Genomic DNA, 22,644 nt, shown 5'->3' with positions numbered 1-22,644 from the left:
GTCGATCAAATGAAAATTTTATAAAACTATTGGACATACATTTACAATTCAAATAAAAGATAATTTTAATATAATTTTTTAAAATAAAATATTATTCATGGCATAATCTATATTGTTGTGTTTCACATGCAAATAAGATATATGTGTACATGTATGTATGCATGTGTCTATATGTATGCATATCTCTATTTCATTTCTTTCGATAATTAAAATAATTGCTAATTATTCATTATAATTTCTCTTATTACTCTCTTCGTCGAGAAAAGTTATGAAGGGCTCGGAATGGGAAGAAGAAAGATGATTTTGGTAATTTCCGATTAAATTATGGCAAATGGGCAACGTTACGATAAATGAATAATTAAGAACGGAATGACGAGAACTTTCGTTTCATTGTATTTTTCTTCCTTTGATATAAAAAAAAAAAAATGCATAAGTTTCTACAACCGGATTTTAATTATAATACAATGGACAAAATGATAATGTCGATGGAAAGTCGATAATTTCAGTCTGTTCAGTTCTTTTTCGTATCGTTTGGTTTAATTCTCATTGGGCTTTGTTCGCTGATTATATCAAATATCGAACGTCTTACGAAACAAATTATTTTTTAAATGTAAGAATCAATGTAACTCATAGAATCGGCTTTTATTTTTTACATATCGTTGTCGCACTAAGGTTAAAGCGACTGTGAAGTTTTACAAATCTGGAAAATCCTCACAAAAGATGATAGCTTTTATTAATCATCTCTACAATCAATATCATCATATTACTGACTATAAAGCAGGTAATACATGTATGTCTAATCGAATAATAATGAAGTAAAAACTCGTCTCTTTCGAGATAACGTTAACGCCGACATTTATTTGTTTTACGATGTACTTTAATTAATTATAGATAAATTTTTATTAAATTAAAACTCGATCGAAAAATGTACGAAAGAGTATATTATATTGACATGCATCGAGTGTTAATAGTAATAACAAAGTGCGCCTGAATGTTGATATTTATGATGTCACTATTACGCATTCGACATTATAGTTTATAAAAAAAAAAAAAAAACAAAGCAAATTACTTAAATGAAGAAAATCAATTCACTTTTAGATCCTAGAACAAAAGATTGGTTATTCGTGGGATCATTTTGGTATCTTTTCGGCATCATAGGAATTTATCTCCAATTTATTTACATAAGCGGACCCGCATTCATGGAAAAAAGAAAACCTTTTGAGTTGAACAGGATCCTGCAGCTGTATAATGTTATACAAATCATATTAAATGGATATATTTTTGTTATGGTAAATATTATTCCAAATTAAGTTTATACTTCAGTATTTTGTATTCGAAATAACTCTAATATCCGATTTGAAATATTTACCAAGCATTCACTTTTCTTTATAGGGCATTTCATCAGGATTGATAGCGAAATCGACATTTATTTGCTTGCCTATTGACTATTCAAATGATCAACAGGCCTTACAGGTAAATGAAAAATCGTGTGTTTTTAACTTTAAAGATAAAAAAAGAAAAAAGTAAATAAGAATATAAGAAAAGGAATAAAACAAATCGTGAATACAGGTGGCATTTCTAGTTTGGTTGTATTACATAATCAAGATATTTGATCTTCTGAACACAATATTCTTTGTATTACGGAAGAAGCAGAATCAAGTGACGTTCCTACATACTTATCATCATATTGGAATGATAATTGCAACATGGATAGGCGTAAGATACTTGGCTGGTGGACAAGGCATATATATAGGTAACGAGAACAAGGAGTTGGAGGAAGAAAATTGATCAATCGTTGACGACCAATTGAACCAAATCGATATATTATAATTAAATTTTTAGGTTTCTACAATTCGTTCGTTCACACAATTATGTACGCTTATTATCTATGGACATCGTTAAAGCTTAGTAATGCATGGTGGAAGAAATACATTACTCAATTACAATTCCTACAATTTATTATAATATCGTTACAATTTTCATTGGCTATTTTTACCAAGGATTGCGGTTATCCCAAGTTGCCAATGTTAATGATTATGCCGCACATGATCTTTATCATAATACTATTTGCAGACTTTTATTACAAGAGGTATATAAAAAAGTAATCATTTTAAATTGATAGAAACGGCGTCTCGACTAAAACGGATCAAAGTGGCGTTAAACTGTCAAATGGAAAATCAAAGATATCCGAAAATTTGATAAAATCTTCATAAAATTTTTTTCGAAAATTTTTGCCGCCAGGCGAACATACTGTTTCTAAGTCGTACGTGCTCAGAATTTATAATACAATTCTTTTGAAATATACGATCGATGCAACATTAACAGTCAGTAGTCCATGACAAAAAAGCTTTAGCTATTGAAATTATTGAATCGAAATAAGAACAATAAAGTAAATTTATTTTGTTTCATTATTATATGAATGAAGCACACATTTCTTTTCTAACCATTATAGATTTATTAGCGATTTTTTTGTATATTTTTTACATTATGGAAGCTCTTCAGTAAAATACATATTTGGTCGAGATTTTATACTTTTGTCATATACGAAAATTTTTACAGATATTACCTTTTTATTATTATTATTATTATTATTATTATTATTATTATTATACTAAGATTCCTATCATCGACTATTTTAAATTTTATCCGATGATATCACATGCTTATTCTAGGATGATTAGGTTTAGTAAAAACTTGTAATTACAGTACAATAAAAATCGATTACCCCCGAGCTTATATGTTCGTGTTCGTTGAAGTCTTGAGAAACTTTTTTAAGAATTTAGATTATTAATCCTGTATTGTATATGTATATGTATAAGTAGAATGCTATGAAGGATGAATCTTGGATTTTTTGATGAAAATTAATTTTATTGTAATAACTCTTAAAATTGCTCTTAAAATTGCTTTTAAAAGATTCTTCCACTGTAAAATGGTAACCATTTTCGCATGACCAAAAACCCAAAACGGCTACGGCACAGCTGTATACATTAACTAATTGTGAATACTTATATTTTTAAAATACTTTTAACACTTATTCGTACACCTATTCGTACGATTAGCAATCACTGCCATTCGTCGAGCATGAATGATCAAAAAAATAAATAGCAGAAAAGCAGAAAAATGTTTGTTACATATGACTAAATTCTATAAATTTTGATTAATTATAATATGTAAAAATATCTACTTTCTTCGTATATGAATAAAAAAAGTACATAAAAAGCAATAGATTATTTTTAATGCGAAGGCATTCTATTCAAAATGAGGACGGTTAAAATTTTTTAATAAACGATGGAATATAAATGAACGTATTTGTCATTGAAACTATGTAAAATATTAGTTTCAATGACTTAACAATAAAAGAATAACTTTCTCTACCAAAATCGTTCAAAATATTATTGAGGCTTGACATAAAAAGAAATATATCATTTAATCGAAATCGTTAGCGTTGGATGATTTTCTTGTCGACTTCTATAGTAAAACACGAAGAAGAGTATGAAGATTGTACAAGCTACCTGTCGAGTCTTAACAGTCTGGAATGAATTCACCGTTGCTCGGAAAAAAGCCGGCCGACCTACTTATTTTCGAATGTTTCTCTCTCTCTCTCTCTCTCTCTCTCTCTCTCCCCCTCTCTCTCTCTCTCTCCCTCTCTCTCTCTCTCTCTCTCTCTCTCTCTCTCTCTCTCTCTCTCTCTCTCTCTCTCTCTCTCTCTCTCTCTTCGGTCCACCGACGGTCGAAAGGATCGAAGCGGTGAATAAGGAAAAAAAAAGAACGGATATTGATGCATGGAACAAGTTCCGTTTAACCAACTATAGTTTCGATAAGAGGTAATGTCCCGTTATACTTTGGTCCATTCGTTGATTCGAAAGAAGATAGAAAGCTATCGACGAAAGGTCCATACCAAATTCTCTGTTTGTGACCGCTTTTACAAGAAAACCCGCACACCTAGGAAAAATTTGATGGGACAGGAACATTAATATTTTAGAAAAAACCATAGAGATCCTATCAATGATTTCTTTTTGAAGAAATTACGTGCGGCTTTATTATACCGCCGTAAAAACGTTAAAGAGCAGTAATGAAAATTCGAGGTCAGTTCGGTCGTTACTTAACTAACTGATTGACATCCTCATTAGGATATCTCATAGTAAGTCTTGGCGAAAAACAATAAAGTTTGGATCGAATCGACCGTAATGTCCGGGGAATTATATTTCTCTTTGGTAGTTGCGCCAATCATCAAATATCGACATTATAATTCCGTCTATATCAGCCAAGATCTGAAATGAATAAGCGATGTTTGTCAATCCTTTCTTATTTTTTCATACGGTCGATTGTATTTCTTAACACGGGCTTCGTGAAATTTACGCTAATAACAAAAATAACTTATCAAAGTCTCAATAAATTGTAAGCCCATGTGAATGAAAATTACAGCTATTGTTAGATACGTAAAAAATCTTGACGATTGTAAGCTCATTAATAATTTATATAAATCGAATAAAAAAAAAGAAGTAATTGCGCTTCTACGATCTTTGGCGCACATTTACATATTTTTTCTTTACACAAGTGTCCTTCTTAAATCAGTATAGAAAAACGAATTTTCAACGTGAAGACAACGATTTCATAATGAATTACGAAAAAATTAACTTTATTTTACATTAAAGGTCTACGTAAAGACGTAAAAAAGATCCCTCTCAATGTCGCTTACTTTATTCCGGACAAATAAAATTTTTTGTGCTTGCTTGGCAAATACCTCGATCTTCGTTGTGTCGCAGACGTTTTTTTGCTTTTTTCTAAGAAAATTGTCTACCTCGTTCAAATATTTCGCAAAGATTATTTTACTGTAATCAGTAAAAGATTATTGTACCGATTAACCTTTATTTTGATTATGCAATGTAATCGAATTAACATATGAAAAGTTTTGTAAAATTTTTTTCCTTTATTTTTGTATGAATTCGATCGATTTCGATAATATACATGCGTTTATCAGTTGCAAAAATCATTTAACTAGTATTCAATTTTTTTATATTTGACAAAAGTTACAGAGAGATAAAACCAGGGTATCTTGGATTTTATCAGGGTTGTTTTAGGGTTACATAATCAATGCGCAACCATGACCATGAAAGCAACTTTAAACTTTATACAATCATAACGCACGCATACACGCAGGGACAAGAGGGACTGACGGATGGGGAAGAAGGGAGAGGGATGGCCGTAGGGGAAGGGAGGGAGGGAGGGAGAGGGGGGGGAGAGAGAGAGAGAGAGAGAGAGAGAACTAAGAAAAACGATCAAATGGTATCGGATCGGTGGTAAAGATCTCTTTAATGGCGCACTTGCCACAACGATACCTTCAGTTTTTGATATAGACTCGGACTCTTCTCATCATTCTTCTCTCTTTCTGTTTCGCGCACGCGCACCACTTAAACCGTACGAAGATCCGCACGTATAAATTACTTACATGCTAAGCTTTCCCGACCGGATTCGTTCTCCTTTTCAAAACGCACACGCACGATCAGTTGCTCTTTGCGAATCGATCGATCTATCGTATCGTATCGTAGCTGCGAACAAATTCATCGACTCCAAAGCACCAAGATGACTGATTACAAAGAAATTTTTGAAAACATAAAAGGTAATTCTATCTTAAAGACTTCTCTTCGATCACTCCAAAACTTTATTCAACTCGATATATCGAGTCATTTGACTTTTATTTAATGAAAGATGATCCAGATCCAATAACAAACATTTCCGCGATGAACGCTTTAATAACTTTTAAATGGAAATTAACGTAACAATAGATCAGATATACGCTTTTACTCTGACTATTTATTTTCTTTTCTACTAATATTCACTACGCACGAATATCATATCACGAAAATATAGACGAACTTTGAATTTCTGTTTAGATCCCATGGTTGACACATGGCCGTTAATGGGCTCTCCAGGGCCGATAATCTGCATCGTTTTACTATATTTACTTTTTGTTATCAAAATTGGCCCGAAAATAATGGAAAATCGTCCGGCCTTCGAACTCAAAGGCTTTTTAATAGCGTATAACGCGTTGTTAATTGTCTTTAATATATGGTTAACATCCTTGGTAAGAGTAACTCCAATCGAATTCGTTTAATCGATTATTTAGCCACGATAGCAATAATTGATAAGAAATGTGATCACTTTCAGACTACAAAAATCGATCTCAGAGCTTTGATTCGTTCGAACGGATGCAGATTGCGAACCCATCAATTGTCCAAAGACGAATCTTTAGAAACCCCGATCGATGAACAGTTACAAATTGTAACGATATAATTTTTTACATAGTATTAATACTTTTCGATCGAATTTATTTATTCCTCCTTTGTTCTTTTCCTTTTTTAATTGCCTTGCTTTTCTTCATTTAATATTGCAGTTATCAACGGCAGCCTGGTGGTACTTCTTCGCTAAGATTATCGAGCTTGTAGATACGGTAAGATAAATATCATGAAAAAAAGAATCGAGTAAAAGATTTCATGATGTGTTGCGTCAGGGTTGCGTCATCTTTAAAAAAAAAGCAAAGAAATAATTAATTAATTTATTGAACAATATATAGTTTCGAAATTCTGTGCAAATATATACAAGAGAAGGTATTATTGAGAAATAAATTTTGAAACGTCGCCGGTTAACAATCGTTACGGATTTCTTAAACGGAAGAAAATTTCTCAATTCTTTCGTGTCAACTCATTTGTACTAGTCTCAATTATCTCATAAAGCATTTATCTAGCTTGCATTGATTTCTATCATTAATGCGATTTCTTTATTTTAATAAGATAACTAAGAAACTAGGCTCTTCTTTTTTTCCGTCTCTTTCACTTTCTCATCTCTTTATTTTTTCTGTCTTCTCCTTTTATTCCATTCTTCTTTTTTTTCTTTTTCTTTTTTTTTTCTTTTTCTTTTTCTTTTTCTTTTTCCAGGTATTCTTTATTTTGCGAAAGAAACAGGACCAAGTGACTTTCCTTCACATTTATCATCATAGCGCCACAGCCTTGTTCGCGTGGTGTTATCTGAAGCTACTACCCGGTGAACAAGGTATCATCGTCGGACTACTCAACTCTATGGTTCACATCGTTATGTATACGTATTACTTGATATCCGCATTGGGCCCAAAATACAAAAAGTATCTATGGTGGAAGAAATATATGACCTTGTTCCAACTGGTAAGTTATCCAATAAATGAATCATTTTGTAGACAAGTACGAAAATTTTTCACTTAAAACCAACACGTTTGTAGATCCAATTCGTTATAATGATCGTTTATCTTGTATTAACGTTGGTGATGGACTGCAGAATGCCAAAAATCTTAACTTACTGTTTCATGACGCACGTGGTGATCTTCATGTACCTATTCGGTAATTTCTACAGGAAAGCCTACATCAAGCAGAAACAAGTGTAAAATAATTCGCCAAGGACAATAATAGATAGATAAATATGCACATACATACATGTAAATCTATTACGATCTAATATATAAATTATGTAAAAAGTTCTCCAAGGATAATAATAAACGTAGATAGATAAATATGCACGTACATATTTATTACGATCTTATATTTAAATTACGTAAAAAGTTCCGTGCGATATAAATTGTCATAAATGATCAAGATTATAATCCTTAGGTGGAATTCGTTATTCGAAATTTCTAATGGTGAATTAGATTAGTTCCTTTTTGATCGATCGATCGATCGGTTATACGCCAATTAAGATAAAAGAAAAACCCAGAAAAATATTTCTTTATCAATTATTACTGTTTACGATCTTCGAGATGTAGAGTCGATGAAACCTATAGATCTATCTTTGCGAATCGATAGCGAGACAAGATTTGTGATGGGCCACAAACATTTATGGTTTCATGATATTTTTCGCAAAGATGAAACCAACGACGTACATTAAATAATAATATACGAACGAAGATAATGTCGAATTAATGAAGAAAAATAAATAAATATATGTCCTATTATTAACTATAATTCTACGAAATCTATAATCGTTTAAAATAATTATTATAGATTTCTTTTCTTCTGACATTTTTATCTTCGCTCGAACCGATCGACGCTTTAATTGATCGACGCTCTCTGATGTTCTCTACGTCTACACTTGATATAATAATATGAGATAATATCAATAAAGAGTATATAACGTGTATATATATATATATGTATATATATGTATGTATGTATATATATATATATTGTATGTATATATATATATATATATATATATATATATATGTATATAAAGAAAACCAATGTAGAAAACATTCAGTCGAAATTTTTTCTCATTATTTCTAGATGCTCATTTCTAGATATTCAAATTCGATCCTCCTCTAGATCCCTAGTCTGTCTTTCTTTTATTCCCGCTACTTACAGATGGCACCAACGTCTAATTTCACATATCACCTAACCACAAAGCACACAAGTACAGACATTTCGAAGGAAGCTTTGATTGTTTTGCGTTATAAATAATATTTTTATTAGAATGTACGAGTAGACATATTTTCCTAAATCAATGACTAAAAGATATAATTTTAGGTGCCGGGACTTGTAAAATATTGTGCATTTTCATCAAAGTGTGTCAATTGTTGAAATAACAATGACATAGCTTGCAGTGTTTGTTTCTTCCACAGAGCAGATACAGATTTTAAATTTAATCTATAATTTAATATCAATAATCGGGTAATAAAATTAACTTTTTTTAAAATATGGAAAAAAACTGTAATCATTGCTCTTCTCATTGTATTATATCTGTGTGCGTAAAAGACAACTATATCGGTTAAAATAATATGTATTATTTTATATTTTTAGGTGAAAGTGAATAAAAAACATTAGAGATGGAAGTAATCGAATTAGTTTCCGACGAAGAATTACCTAACAATAAAGTTAAAAGTCCCAAGATTTCTAAAGCTTGTAATAATAATTGTATAAACTTTAGATGTAAATCCGGAGTTGACATGAAACCCGCGCCATCCTTTGCGTGTGCATATTATGGTGTCAATACAGAAAAGAGAAAAAAGCCTAAAGTAATATGCAAGCAATGTTTTAATGTTGCTTTGGACCACCAAAAAGTATATAATATTATTTTGAAAAAATTTCTATTACTTATATCACCGTCTTTAATCAAAACTACATGGATTTTCTTATTACTTTGGCAGCAATTGGTAGCAGCACTTTTGGATCAAAAATCTTTATTGAAGTGCGATTTTCCAGATTATACAGTGGAAGTAGAAATTTCTGATAGCGATGAGTCAGACGATGAGAAGAAAAAAGACCTTGATGACAACAGTGAGATTATGTTCAAATATTATTTTTAATAAGACTACATTCTAAAAGCTGTATTTAACTTTCTTTTCTATTTTAAATCTTTTTGTCTCTTATACCTTAGATACTTATTTACCAACGGAAGTACTATTGGATTTAGAAGAAAAATTGGATATTACGTTGCAATCTCTTTTTAAACGATACAATGTGGATTATCAAATAAAGGAAGCTCAAAATGAATTGAAAAAACGGTGGAAACAAATTGATGGTATCTATATATAAATAACTTTCTCAATAAAGATCTTAAGACTGCGGTATTAATAAATTTAATTCTATCGACAGAAAGAAATAAAACCACTGATGATCAGATAAAAACATTAACTTCCCATATGGACACGTTAAGAAATAGTTTATACGAAGACTTCAGGCCGCAAATTCGAATGCTCCAGGAACTTCAAATAGATGCAGATTATGAAGAAAATATTGCTCATCCGCTTGTAGCGACTAAAAAAGTCACGCAAGTACGTATGTCACCTTGTAAAATGCAGCAAGATTCTCAACCGGAAATACTGCCCATTGAGAGAGATAATAAACAAACGATAGCTTTGGATTTACCTCCTAATGGTCCTCTTGTCAAAGCCCAACCAGAAATCGACAGTATCGTTTACATCATGAAACATCCTCTCATGCGATGGATTAAAGCAAAGGTAAAGAAAAAAAAGCAAAAAAAAAACAAAAAAAAACAAAATACAAAAAATAAAGAAAAGAAAAGAAAAAAAGTAAACAGAAACAAAATAAAACAAAAAAAAAATAAAATAATAAAGAAAAAAATGTTGATTACCCAAACAATTCCGTCTGGGAAATAATGCTCTTTTTAGGTACAAAATGTAGTTTCCAAAAGTCCATTACACTGTAGGGTAAGATTATTGCAAAAAAAGTACAATTCAGTTATCAAGTCTGTATTTGGTAAACAAATTGCTGTAGCAGTACCAAGTAAAGTTCTTATTCCTGTCGGTACCAGAGTCATCGCTGTCTTTCACGATACGGAAAATTATGAAAAAATCGTTGAGAAATTGGATACTTCCAATTTTTATAGCGGAGTGATCGCAGAACCTCCCAAATCTACCAATAAGTACAGGTTAACGATAATAAGAAATATTTCTTAGATGTTATTTATATAGTTGGATTATTTGAATAATTATTCTTATGCGTCGATAATATTAACTTGCCAGATACTTGGTGTTCTTTGACGACGGATACGTACAGTATGTTACACACAAAGATATCTTTGTGGTATCCGAAAGTTCTCCTAGAGTTTGGGAAGACGTAGCTACTGAGTCACGAGATTTCGTAAGAAAATATATGGAAACATATCCAGAAAGACCTATGGTAAAATTACAAAATGGTCAGGTAGTAAAGACCGAATGGAATGCTAAATGGTGGATTGCAAGGGTTAAACAAGTAGATGCGAGTCTTGTGCAAATGTACTTTGATGCAGATCAAAGAACAGAATGGATTTATAGAGGTTCTGCCAGATTGGGACCCTTATATCTTGAACTATTAAAAGCAAATGCTAGGCAGCAGGGTCATCATGCTTCTATCAATACGTCTACTCGTCATCGTATTCCTGTTACTACTAATGTAAGCATTTTTCATACCGTTTAAAATAATTTTCCTTTACAATCAGTACTCCTATTTATTTATAGAAAAACAATCTACCTTATGTCGAATATACTTCGAACGTAGAAGTAGACGAGGAGGCAAAAAATATTCAAATAGGAAAGCAATCGGACACTGTACCTAATGAAAATCAAAATTTCAGTACACCTAAATCAGCCTCTGCAATAGCACCATCGCAGTCTCGTGCTGTCGCTAAGAAAAGTACTAGTAAAAAACCAATAGGGACAGATACAGCTATTTGTAATCCTACTCCAGAAATGAAATCTGCTCATAGCATTGTTGTAAGTAACAACGCATAAAATGCTATTAAAATATTGTGCGTACGTGCGTGCGTGCGTGCGTGCGTGCGTGGCCGAAATATTAATGAACGTTATTAAAATATAGAAAATATTCCTTTTCATAGTATTATCAAACACAAAACGAGATTCAAACGAAGAAATTCGTTCCTCATAAATGTGGACCACAATGTATACAAAGCATATCTTTTACACCAGATGATTTAAAAGGATACTCGCCCCTTTCGATTCCGCTATTATGTGGTTGGAATAGACAACTCTGTAAATTTCCTAAAGGTAAAAAAGTTATATTGTATCAAGCACCATGCGGTGTAAGATTACGAAACATGGAAGAGCTACATCGTTATCTTCGTCGTACTGGTAGTCCAATGTCAGTAGATTTATTTGATTTTGATTATTGGGTCCATTGTCTGGCAGAGTTTGTTTTAGACAAATGCTTTGTTAACATTAAAGTAAGTAGATGTCAGAATTATTTTTCTATATAATTTCACACGATAAATGAGATTAAAATGATTTGACGATATTTCTCAATTTTATTAATTACTAAGTTGATATAATCTGAAATATGTACTCGCAGGATCTTAGTTATGGAGTAGAAAATGTGCCAATACCGTGCGTGAATGAATTAGATCACGCTTTACCCGATACTATTAGATATAGTACTCAGAGGGAACCTACAGAAGGTGTAAACTTAAATTTAGATCCAAATTTTCTTTGTAGCTGTGATTGCGAAGACGATTGCCAGGTAGCAATATATATATATATATATATATATATATATATATATATATATATATATATATATACACACATATTTGCTTGTATGAAGCATCATTTATTAAGTATCATTGATTTTAATCATACTTTATAATAAAAATCTGTTTGTACAGGATAAAACAAAATGTCAATGTTGGCAACTAACGATACAAGGAGCAACCTTGGGAGGAAGAGTACCAAATACAGCTGTTGGTTATGTTTATAAACGTTTACCAGAACCAGTAACCACTGGTATTTATGAGTGTAATTCTGGTTGCAAGTGCGCCGTAAAAACATGTCTGAACAGAGTTGTACAGCATCCGCTTAAACTGAAATTACAAGTCTTCAAAACGGCACCTCGAGGTTGGGGCATAAGGTGTCTCACTGACATTCCACTTGGTTCTTTTATTTGTATCTATGCCGGACGGCTATTGACTGAACAGGTGAACAAGTTGGGATGAAATTTTTCTCAATCTATGAAATTAATATATTATCATTGATATTTTGTTTCCATGGCACGCAGGGTGCAAACGAAGGTGGAAAAAATTATGGAGATGAGTATCTTGCAGAATTAGATTATGTTGAAGTTGTTGAAGGTATGAAAGAAGGTTACGAAGGTGATGTTTTTGATCCAGAAATACCCATAACTCCTGCAGAAGATAAGAAAAAAGAAAATGTTGCAAGCGACGAAGAATACAATACTAAGAACAATACAAATGATTCTGATGAAGATTTCAACATCAGTAAATACGTAAATTTTTCTGTAGACTCAAATGAACCTTCTATCAGGTATATTAAAATATATCACGAGAATATACTAACTATGATTTCATAAGAGAAATATATCTTATCCTCTATTACTCTATATCCTATTTATTGTCGTTGTAACAATTAAATTTTACATTTACAGTTATGTGTAATTTCAGAAAGCGTCTTAGGAAACGTAAAAGAGGCGAAACTAATCAAGATGGCTCGGAAGAAAACAGCGAAGATGGAAGTACTACAAAAAGTTTAGAAAATCTTGCTACAAAATCGTCTACGCTTGAAAATCGTTCAACGGATCAAGATACAGTTATAATAAGCGACGAAGAAGAAAATCGAAGTAGTAGACGCGAACCAAGCAGATTTGATCCATCGGTAGAGCCTATGCAATTAGATAGACCAAAGTTTAAATCTGTAAGGGATTTTTATGGAGAGGATGAGGCTGTTTACATTATGGATGCCAAAACAACGGGAAATATAGGCCGTTACTTAAATGTAAATATCTACAAATTCTCTTTGGAGTTCTCATTGTCATAGATTAACCATTACATCATTTCTTTTCAGCATTCTTGTGATCCAAACGTTTTTGTCCAAAACGTATTTGTAGATACGCACGATGTACGTTTTCCGTGGGTGGCATTTTTTGCTTTAAATTACATTAGAGCAGGTCAAGAATTAACATGGAATTATAGTTATGACGTAGGTAGCATACCAGGTAAAGTAATTATTTGTAAATGCGGCGCATCAAATTGCAGAGGACGACTTCTCTAAGGTACATACAAGATTAATTAACGTTGTAATTTATTAATTTTTTCTTTTTTTTCGTTTTCTCGTTTTTTCGTTTTTTCGTTTTTTCCCCTTCCCCCTTAATACAACAAAGTTACATTTAATTGCAGAGAATACTACTACGAGGAGCAATATACATTTGTTACAAGTACAAACGAAATAGCGATAAGAATTTTCTAAGAGACGTTCATTTTTTCTAAACAATAACGCAACTGATGTCCACGTCGTATGTGTACAAGTGTGAAGGAAACGTGATGGAAAAAAGGGAGGAAGATTTTTAAATAATGCAGATTTTTTTATATACTACAAGGTGGGACTATTATGCTGTCCTTTAGAAAAATTCTAAAGGGAAAAGATAAACACAATTGTATTATCAATGTATACATGTATTCATTTTGCAAACATCCAAATGTGACGTAACATTAAAACAGAACAAAAATATACAAAACGCATATTATATATTGCATAAATTCATCGATTATATATTACAGTCTTTTCCTCTTTAGCCTGTTCCACTAAGCGGACATCTACATATGTGTCATAATATTTTGCTAACTTTGCTATTAAACAATCTGTTTAATTTTGTACCACCTACTAATAGAAGGGATGCAATGTATGTGGATGAATGCCATACCAATCAAGTTGGTATTAAATCTCACAGAATAGGCCAGTTGAATGCGCAGCACTCTAATAAACTTTTAGTCATGTGTATGAAGTTGACAAGAGAGTCAACAAAATTTATAACAATGCTCCAATGACTTATGATTTTTGATTATTGTACATTTTTTTTTATATCTTCCAAGACAATATATATGAGATATGATCTTCACAAACGCATTCTTTTTTGACATAGTTTATATTTAAGAAAAAGAAACTTTTAACCAGGATTGAAAATAAAGTAATCTCAAAAAATAATTCAAATGGAAACTCACATTGTTAGATATTCCATTTTTAGTAATACTTAATGTTTATATTGTAACTAAATTCTTTTTTTTCTTTTTTTTCTTTTTTTTTTGTTTTTTTTTTTCTTTTCTTTTTTTACTTCTAGTGATTATAAATATAAGATTAAAGCAGCCTTCGTAAAAGATATGTGAAAGGAATGATCGATATTAATAAACAAATAATAAATAGATTAAAATGAATGCATTTTATAGAATGTATCAAAATATTCTCTACAGTATAATTTGGTTAAAATGGAAAAATAATATTAATTCCAATGCATATAACACATAAAAAGATGTTACTATACAGTATAAATTTAGAACTTATACTTATTGGTATAATTGAAAATCTACTAAGAAATAATTCCCTGATTATGTATCTTTCATGTGCGACATATCGTTATAAAACTGTGACCCCCATATTTCTGACAGCTTTCATTTAAAATATATGTATATATATAAATATGATGGTTAAAAGTATGCACGAAATTAAAAACAAAGCAATCGCGATATTATATTAAGAACATTAACATACTAGAATAAAAAAAGTTATCGCCTTGTATACGTTTGGATTTCTGCTAGTGCATTCTGAGAAGTTGTTTGATTTCTTCTTTCTCAGCGGCATTCAAATAACTTGTCCCATCGGGAGTTAATCCATCCGGTCTAGCACCTTTTTCTAATAATAACTTAACGCAATGAGTATGGCCTTCCCAAATTGCAGCTAGTAATGTTGTTATACCATGCTTATCTGTAGCCTGAAAAATTATCATCAACATTAGATTTATTTAATCGTTTAGATATATTTCTCTATGACGTTTTAAGAAGTTTTGAGAGGTTTAAATTTAATAACTTACATTAGCATCCGCACCCTTCTCTAAAAGATATCTAACTACATCATATTGTCCATAATCTGCAGCATAATGTAATGGTGTTCTTCCATCTATCATTTGATTTACATCGATATTCTGTTGGGTAAACACATATGTATATATGCGTGCGTGCGTGCGCGCGCGTGTGTGAGTGTGTGTGTGTGTCTGTGTGTGTATGCGAGCGCGCGCGCGTGTGGTGTGTGTACACACAAATAAGATGAAAAATAGAATTTGAAGAGATGAAGCAAAAGGTAGCAACAAATATATTTCAATAGAATGAAATTATACTTTATAACATATAAAAAATGTAGAATATATTAAAATAAAATATATGTAGCATCATTATCGATGCTACACTTAATCTTAAAAGATAATTACAAAGCAAAATTGGTCGGCAGCTGTTATTTAAGCGATTAGCAAATTGCTGCATCATGTGAACGATGCATTGATTACTGATTAGTTAAATAAAGCGATAAAGAAGATAAAAAAAAAAATAATTGGTCGTTGTAATATATAGCGTGCAAAGTTATAATTTGTAAAAATGATTATTAAAGTCTATGAAAGAAGATGTCATATTTGCCTTATTCTCAACGATATCCCGAACTTGCTCGAGATCACCATTTTTTATTCCCCAAACGAGTTCGCTCATTTTTTTCGTAAATCTATTGAAACAAACTCTTGTTGTCAAGCAATAGACGTATCCAATATAAAATTGTAACCGCTTGTATGAATTACGTGACGGATCTTACATCCATCAGATTTGGTTAAGCAGCCGGACGAAAGAATAGACCGAACGTGATGTCAGGATGTAAAAAAATTGTATGCGGTAAGCTTATAAAAAGCGTGGCGGCGTTAGCGCTCCAGCGACATTCTACTGATACGGCAAATACACGCGTTGGGCGCGATAAATTGAAAGTTTCAATGAAACGTTACCGCTATTAATAATAATATATCGCTATAATATAAACGAAAATCAATATCAAATGTAATATGGTATATTTCGATGCGAGCAATACGATAAATATCTCTCGATATGTTTATAAATCGTATAATATAATAAATAATTTCGTATGGATGTAGTTTTGAAATTCGACTACCAGGGAGCGCATAGATAGTAAGGGAACGTGGGCGCACCTATTAAACGAACGAGAGGCGTTATTCGAAGCCCTTGCTTTCCTACCTTTTCTACGAGTTTGGCTCCCCTGATCATAATTCACAACAGTAGTGGTGCCGGTTGTATTATAGGTTAAATTTGTGTGATTTTGTGTGACTTACTATTAGTTTTACTTAGAATTGTGAAAATGGACAATCGGATTACGATATGTGACCCGGATGAGGAAGAAATGGACAATGAAATATTTCGAGATATCGAGCCAGTCAAATGGATTAACGATGATCCAAATTATGGCTTGGATGAAATCAACATGTTCTTCCATAGGGTGGATTCAGATCAGATCATATATGAGGAGAAAAAGAAAAAATGTAAATTTATCGGTAAATATGTTATGGGGGATGTACTTGGTGAAGGTAGTTATGGTAAGGTGAAAGAAGTACTGGATTCAGAAACTCTGTGTCGAAGAGCTGTTAAGATTCTAAAAAAGAAAAAGCACCTTAAACTTCCAAATGGAGAAATTCAACGGTATGCTATATTAGCATGTAATAATATGAGTATATGAGTATATGTGTATAAACGTTGGTGCGCACAGCATACATACATATTTACACATATTTATTCTTTATCTTCTGCAATTCACCATGGAAGTTGTCACTCGTTCTATGGAATAATTTTCATTTTGAAGAATCCAAGTTTTATTTATCTTTTATTTATTTATTTATTTATTTTCTTTTTCCGCAATGATTACTTTAATGATTGAAAAAATCATGGAATCTCTTGCCTTTTGTAAATTACTTTTATCATATTTCATTGTTACAAATTTTTCCCTTTGTTAAACATTCTCACACATATGATTATATAAATTAGATGTATTACTTTGATTTCAATTGCCATCTATATTGCATAACAATATATAAAAATGTTACTAACACAAATGATAATATTTATATATTATTAGTAATAAATTAATTATTTGTGTCAAATAAATTATAATATTATTACTTTTAAATAATTTAAACTTGTAATATTACATGACTTTTTGTCATAATATTGCATTCCTACAACATGCATCATGTTGTAAAGAGAATATAACTATATTCGTTCATAGTTGAACCAAACACTGATCGTATACACATATAGATTAATTTATTTGTATATACATTTTGATTATTTCTGATGTTCATTAACAGGGAAATAAAGCTATTAAGAATATTAAAACATAAGAACGTCATTAACCTTGTAGATGTTCTTTATAATGATGAAAAGAGAAAGATGTACCTAATTATGGAATTTTGTGTATGTGGATTGCAGGTAAAGTTCAATGAATTTCAAACTTTATTGTGCAAAATTATTTAACATATACATGCATACATACCGAAGAAAAAAAAGAAAAATAGTATATACGTTATGTATTTTTATTTTATAATTTATCGAGTATGCGTATAAATGTAATCTTATGATAGAAGGCATGAAATATTAATTTAACATTTCTAAAGTAAAATATTAATACAAAATGCCTCATCTTGATATACACGAGGAAATAACTATTGCATTTAATAATTAGAAAGTAGAGATTTGCGTAAAAATACATAATAGCAATTTTGTTTTTTTTTTTTTTTTAAATTGTTGATATTGGTTTGCTTTTATAAAGAGAATAATTTTTTATATTAAACGCGCGCGCGCGCGCGTGTGTGTGTGTGTGTGTGTGTGGGTGTATATATATACATATACATATGTGTATATATATGTGTATACATATGTGTATATATGTGTGCGTGCGTGCGTGCGTGTGTGTATATATATATATATACACATATATATATATATATATATATAGATATATGACTAGAAGAAAGGATTGCATGGAGTTGACAACAAATAGATTTCTATTTATTAGATTCTTTACAGGACATGTTGGAAAGTACACCTCTGAAGAAGCTTCCACTTTGGCAGGCACATGACTATTTTTGTCAGCTGTTAGATGGCTTAGAATATCTTTATAGTAAAGGAATAGTACATAAAGACATAAAACCTGGAAATCTGTTATTGACATTAGATGGTACCTTAAAAATTAGTGACTTTGGAGTTGCAGAGGTATGAACTTGTGGAAATGTATTTTTACAAAAGAGAAATTAATTAAATATTTCTTAATTGTTCCTGTTTTTCCTCTTTTTTATTTTTTTTATATTTTAATGATATATCTTTCTCATCTTGCAAGGCACTAGATATGTTTTCTATAGATGATACATGCAAAATGGGTCAAGGTTCTCCAGCCTTTCAACCACCCGAAATTGCAAATGGCTGTGAAACATTTTCAGGATTTAAAGTAGATATATGGAGCAGTGGAGTTACACTGTAAGTTTAATAACATGAGATTACTTAAAATATTTACCAGATAGTAATACATAGTTACTTCCATTTTGTATAGATATAATATAACAACAGGTCAGTATCCTTTTGAAGGAGACACTATATATAAATTATATGAGAACATTGGAAAAGGTGAATATACAATACCGGAAGAAGTAGAGGAACCCTTAAGATCCCTTATAGAAGGGATGTTGCAAAAAGACGCGGAAGATAGATTTACGTTGCAACAAGTGAAAAGACATCCTTGGACCATATGTAGGCATCCTAGAACGGAAAACGAAGTGCCTTTACCTCCCTTGAGGGGAAGTAAATGTCACAGTATGACTGTATTACCGTACCTGATGGAATATCACTATGGGATTGATGACAATCCGACATATTATACGGAACATCAACTTAATGGTACGCGAAATTTGATATTTTTATCAAGGAGCGTGATATCTTTCTTAAGAGAATAAAAATATCTATATGTTATAGAAATTGCCTCTTTACATTTATGTACGATTCATTTAATGTTGCCGTTATATATAAAAATTTATAAATATACTTTCATTTTTATAGAGGAAAGAAGACTTCAAGAAATGGATAGGACTAGCGAAGATCAAAAGCCAACTTGTAACAGTCATTGTAATAATAAATCAAATACACATAGCAAAAGAAGATGGCGCAAACCAATATCATGTATCGGTATTAAAAAGTTTCCATCTTGCAAACCTTCGTGATCTGGCACAATACTGTTTCATGGTATTAAATATTTTACTGGTAGTTACAAAGTTTCTCTACGGGGGAGATGACTGAGTGTTTGTTGACAGCGCAACACTTTTGAACTAGTTCAAAAGCGCATAAATGTAAACATTTGTGATATTAATATTAAATAGTTATATCGAGAGGTCCACGATTCACTATTGATTGTGGATTAAATTATTTCTAATTCGTAAGAGAAAAGTATCGTTTGTTTATGTGTGTCATAATGAAATTATGAGTAATAAGATTGCCTCTAACTATGATACATATTAGAATTTCTTTCTATATTTAATTTTGTAAATTAAGATCATCCAAGTATAGTGATAATAGTCAACTTATATTGTCTCTATTAATTGAGATATGCTAATTCCGGTGTAGCAGAGACTCTTATTTATACTATATCAGTCTACGAAAAATTAACAGATATTTTATAATTCAAGATAGCAAGTCAGTTTTCAATAAAAAATTCTTCCTCGATTCGATTATAACATATTATAATTACATTTACATCAATCTGTAACTATAATAAGAGGAAGAAGCAAGGAGGATAAAAAGAAAAAAAAATGTTCAATATTTATAGAAATGAAAGAAAATCAACCAATTTTATCTTATATATTATTCAATGTAATTATACTTAAATAATGACGCCAGCATGACTAGGATACGTAGTATTTTTTTAAGTGAGATGATTTTTTTCTACTGTACATTAACTTAATTGAACACTGTGTAAATATGGAATACAGGTATTCGTAGTCGCAACAAGGGAAGTTTGTATCTGCTTAAATCGCATATTATATGTCATATTATACAATGCTTAATATATTCCATTTTCAATGGTAGAGAGTGATCATCGTGATAAGTAAAATTTTTTCAAAATGAAAACAAGTTATAAAACATTTAGCGATGACTACCTATAAATGGTGCAATAGATTGTTACAAGCAAAAAATACATGATTTTTTATATTTATATATTAGTACGTTTACAAGAGTTTATTATAATATTATGTATAACGCATAATTCAACTCCCAAGATAATGCAGATACTGTTTCCCCTGAAAAAATTTTATAAATATGATTGAATAAGTATTAAAAATGATTTGAAATGTATAGGATGTACATATAAAGAATGCCTCTATAAACTTGTCTCGGTCATACATAATACCAACTACATGGAATATATTATAAATTGAAAGCATAAACACATTACCTGTATATCTTCGTCTACAATAATATATCGATTTCATCTCTTTCACTAAATACCGTGTTGAATATTCGCATATTGACAATATTGTTATACATTTTGGAAAATCAGTTTAGCGATATACTTGTTTAATGATACATTTTCTTTTCTTTTTTAATTTTTTCCATTTGACATTCTACACATATATTATCGGAACAGTAGATATTCGAGAAAAGAAAAAAGAAAAAGAAAACAAAACGAAAGATCAGGATAGTGCTAAACGGATAAAAAAATTTAGATGTTACGTATTATGAGATAAAGAAAAAGAAAAAAAAAAAAAACGAAGAACTACGATATTATAATATAATAATCATTATGCATTAATAGAAAACAAGCTTGTTTTGATCAGAAATCTATCGTGTAACGATTGACTTATAGACGGATTATGGGAAAGAATGTATAATTTGTATTAAAAAAAATTAATCCAATTGACTTTAATTAAAGAATGTAAGTAGAATGTAAGATCGAACCATTAGAATTTTGTAATTTATCTCTTCTATTAAGAAATTCAGATGCCTAAATGTCACTTGAAAGTGAAACTATGCAGTATAGATTACAATAATTTTTATTATAGACATTTAAAAATATAATAGATATAATTTAATACTAAAACGATATGAGGATTATAAACGAGAACAACATTTTTTATTTTGTTTAGCAATTGTTGCTCGTGTTTGCAAAAGATAATAGATGCAAGATAAATATAATAAGCATATTAAATGTTTATACGATAACAACTTTTTGACCTTGCATATCATACGAAAAAATCACGAATTCTAAACAAAATATACTTGTACAATTATTACATAAAATTAATGTATGCCTGTATAAAAAAAAAAAAAAAAGTGATTCCCTTGTCATGTTTTTATCGGGGCAATATTTATATATATATACATACATATATTTTTATTGTAATACAAAATGTACTACTATTGTTTGCCCGTATGTGCTATTAAAGTAGCAATATAGCTCGTAAGAATTATAGTCATATTCTTAAAAAAAAAAAAGGGAAAAAAAAGAAAAAGAAAAAAAAAAAAGAAAACATACACATACACACACAAACACAGAGAATGGATTATATTAAATAACGAAATATTTCCTTTTAACTGAAATTATAGAGATAATTAAATTTTACGTATGTTAAAGCATATGATAGATATATCAAATAATAGCATAAATAGTCATCTATGCTATATAATTCCTTTGCAATATTTCATCGAAATATTAATTAATTATGCGCGTTTATGCTACTTTAATAATATCACATGTCAATTATATATTCATTTATGCATAAAGTTGCTTACTGAAAGTGCAAACGTTCAAATAAGCATAATAATATAATAATTACAAGGCCATTGGGTTGTATCTGAAATGCGCTTGCATTCGTCATTATACATTTGTCTAATGATTCTTAATCATGCACAAAGTGTCCTAAAGATGAATATTTTCTTTTCATTACTAATATCAGTTTGGGAATACGATTAAGATAGGCCATAATCTGTTTCTGTATTATATCATATTCTATCGGCTGAGTGTATCATACCGATCGATGTTGTATATATGTATGTATAAGTTTGTATCGTAGAATAGACATTTAAAAATAATTTACAGATGTACTAACGTATTAGCAAAATTGTGAATATACTGCCATTCAGCCTTGTTCAGATGTTGTTTTAATTGGAAGCGTTGAATAAGTTAATGAATGAATATAACGAGTAATATGAAAATTTCAGAATAACTATTATAGTAAACATTATTTTTGATCTTCTCGCATTTATTTATTAGTCAGCACATACGTATATCATATATAT

At 30.6% G+C, this 22,644-nt stretch overlaps 5 protein-coding genes across 8 annotated transcripts; 4 read left to right on the top strand and 1 right to left on the bottom strand.

Moving 5' to 3' along the window:
- Positions 1–514: 514 nt before the first annotated feature.
- LOC118443673 (very long chain fatty acid elongase AAEL008004) lies at positions 515–2,524 on the top strand. The gene is made up of 5 exons (XM_035871134.2): positions 515–781; positions 1,099–1,289; positions 1,393–1,473; positions 1,570–1,753; positions 1,843–2,524. Exons 1-5 carry the CDS (start codon positions 721–723, stop codon positions 2,103–2,105), a joined length of 780 nt encoding a protein of 259 aa, XP_035727027.2. The 5' UTR covers positions 515–720; the 3' UTR covers positions 2,106–2,524.
- A 2,783-nt stretch (positions 2,525–5,307) lies between these two features.
- On the top strand, positions 5,308–7,549 carry bond (elongation of very long chain fatty acid james bond protein). The gene is made up of 6 exons (XM_085664772.1): positions 5,308–5,620; positions 5,895–6,085; positions 6,169–6,282; positions 6,395–6,451; positions 6,936–7,178; positions 7,253–7,549. The coding sequence occupies exons 1-6, from the start codon at positions 5,584–5,586 to the stop codon at positions 7,412–7,414; spliced, it is 804 nt and encodes a 267-aa protein (XP_085520898.1). The 5' UTR covers positions 5,308–5,583; the 3' UTR covers positions 7,415–7,549.
- An 844-nt stretch (positions 7,550–8,393) lies between these two features.
- egg (SET domain bifurcated histone lysine methyltransferase eggless) lies at positions 8,394–14,499 on the top strand. Of its 4 annotated transcripts, none has more exons than XM_035862581.2 (16): positions 8,394–8,436; positions 8,550–8,693; positions 8,823–9,082; positions 9,170–9,299; positions 9,400–9,543; positions 9,618–9,982; positions 10,154–10,413; positions 10,508–10,916; positions 10,982–11,236; positions 11,359–11,703; positions 11,829–11,996; positions 12,142–12,450; positions 12,531–12,796; positions 12,934–13,264; positions 13,334–13,541; positions 13,666–14,499. In XM_035862581.2, exons 3-15 carry the CDS (start codon positions 8,849–8,851, stop codon positions 13,538–13,540), a joined length of 3,423 nt encoding a protein of 1,140 aa, XP_035718474.1. In that variant the 5' UTR covers positions 8,394–8,436; positions 8,550–8,693; positions 8,823–8,848; the 3' UTR covers position 13,541; positions 13,666–14,499. The 4 variants fall into 4 exon arrangements, with proteins under 4 accessions (XP_035718474.1, XP_085520722.1, XP_085520723.1 ...); XM_035862501.2 differs by having other exon boundaries at positions 8,417–8,498; XM_085664596.1 differs by having other exon boundaries at positions 8,405–8,693.
- A 184-nt stretch (positions 14,500–14,683) lies between these two features.
- On the bottom strand, positions 14,684–16,203 carry LOC118444170 (myotrophin). Its single transcript, XM_035872226.2, has 3 exons — positions 15,946–16,203; positions 15,351–15,461; positions 14,684–15,251 (listed from the first exon to the last, which is right to left on the bottom strand). The coding sequence occupies exons 1-3, from the start codon at positions 16,012–16,014 to the stop codon at positions 15,075–15,077; spliced, it is 357 nt and encodes a 118-aa protein (XP_035728119.1). The 5' UTR covers positions 16,015–16,203; the 3' UTR covers positions 14,684–15,074.
- A 296-nt stretch (positions 16,204–16,499) lies between these two features.
- On the top strand, positions 16,500–22,516 carry Lkb1 (Lkb1/serine/threonine kinase 11). Its single transcript, XM_035865851.2, has 6 exons — positions 16,500–17,004; positions 17,670–17,790; positions 18,388–18,573; positions 18,698–18,834; positions 18,908–19,251; positions 19,411–22,516. The coding sequence occupies exons 1-6, from the start codon at positions 16,667–16,669 to the stop codon at positions 19,569–19,571; spliced, it is 1,287 nt and encodes a 428-aa protein (XP_035721744.1). The 5' UTR covers positions 16,500–16,666; the 3' UTR covers positions 19,572–22,516.
- The last annotated feature ends 128 nt before the right edge of the window (positions 22,517–22,644 follow it).

Source organism: Vespa mandarinia, chromosome 2 (genome assembly GCF_050613455.1).
Source record: "Vespa mandarinia isolate Hongniang chromosome 2, ASM5061345v1, whole genome shotgun sequence".
Classification (NCBI taxonomy): domain Eukaryota; kingdom Metazoa; phylum Arthropoda; class Insecta; order Hymenoptera; family Vespidae; genus Vespa; species Vespa mandarinia.
The sequence above is the reverse complement of the archived record's forward strand: the minus strand, read 5'-3'. Positions and strand labels throughout refer to the sequence as shown.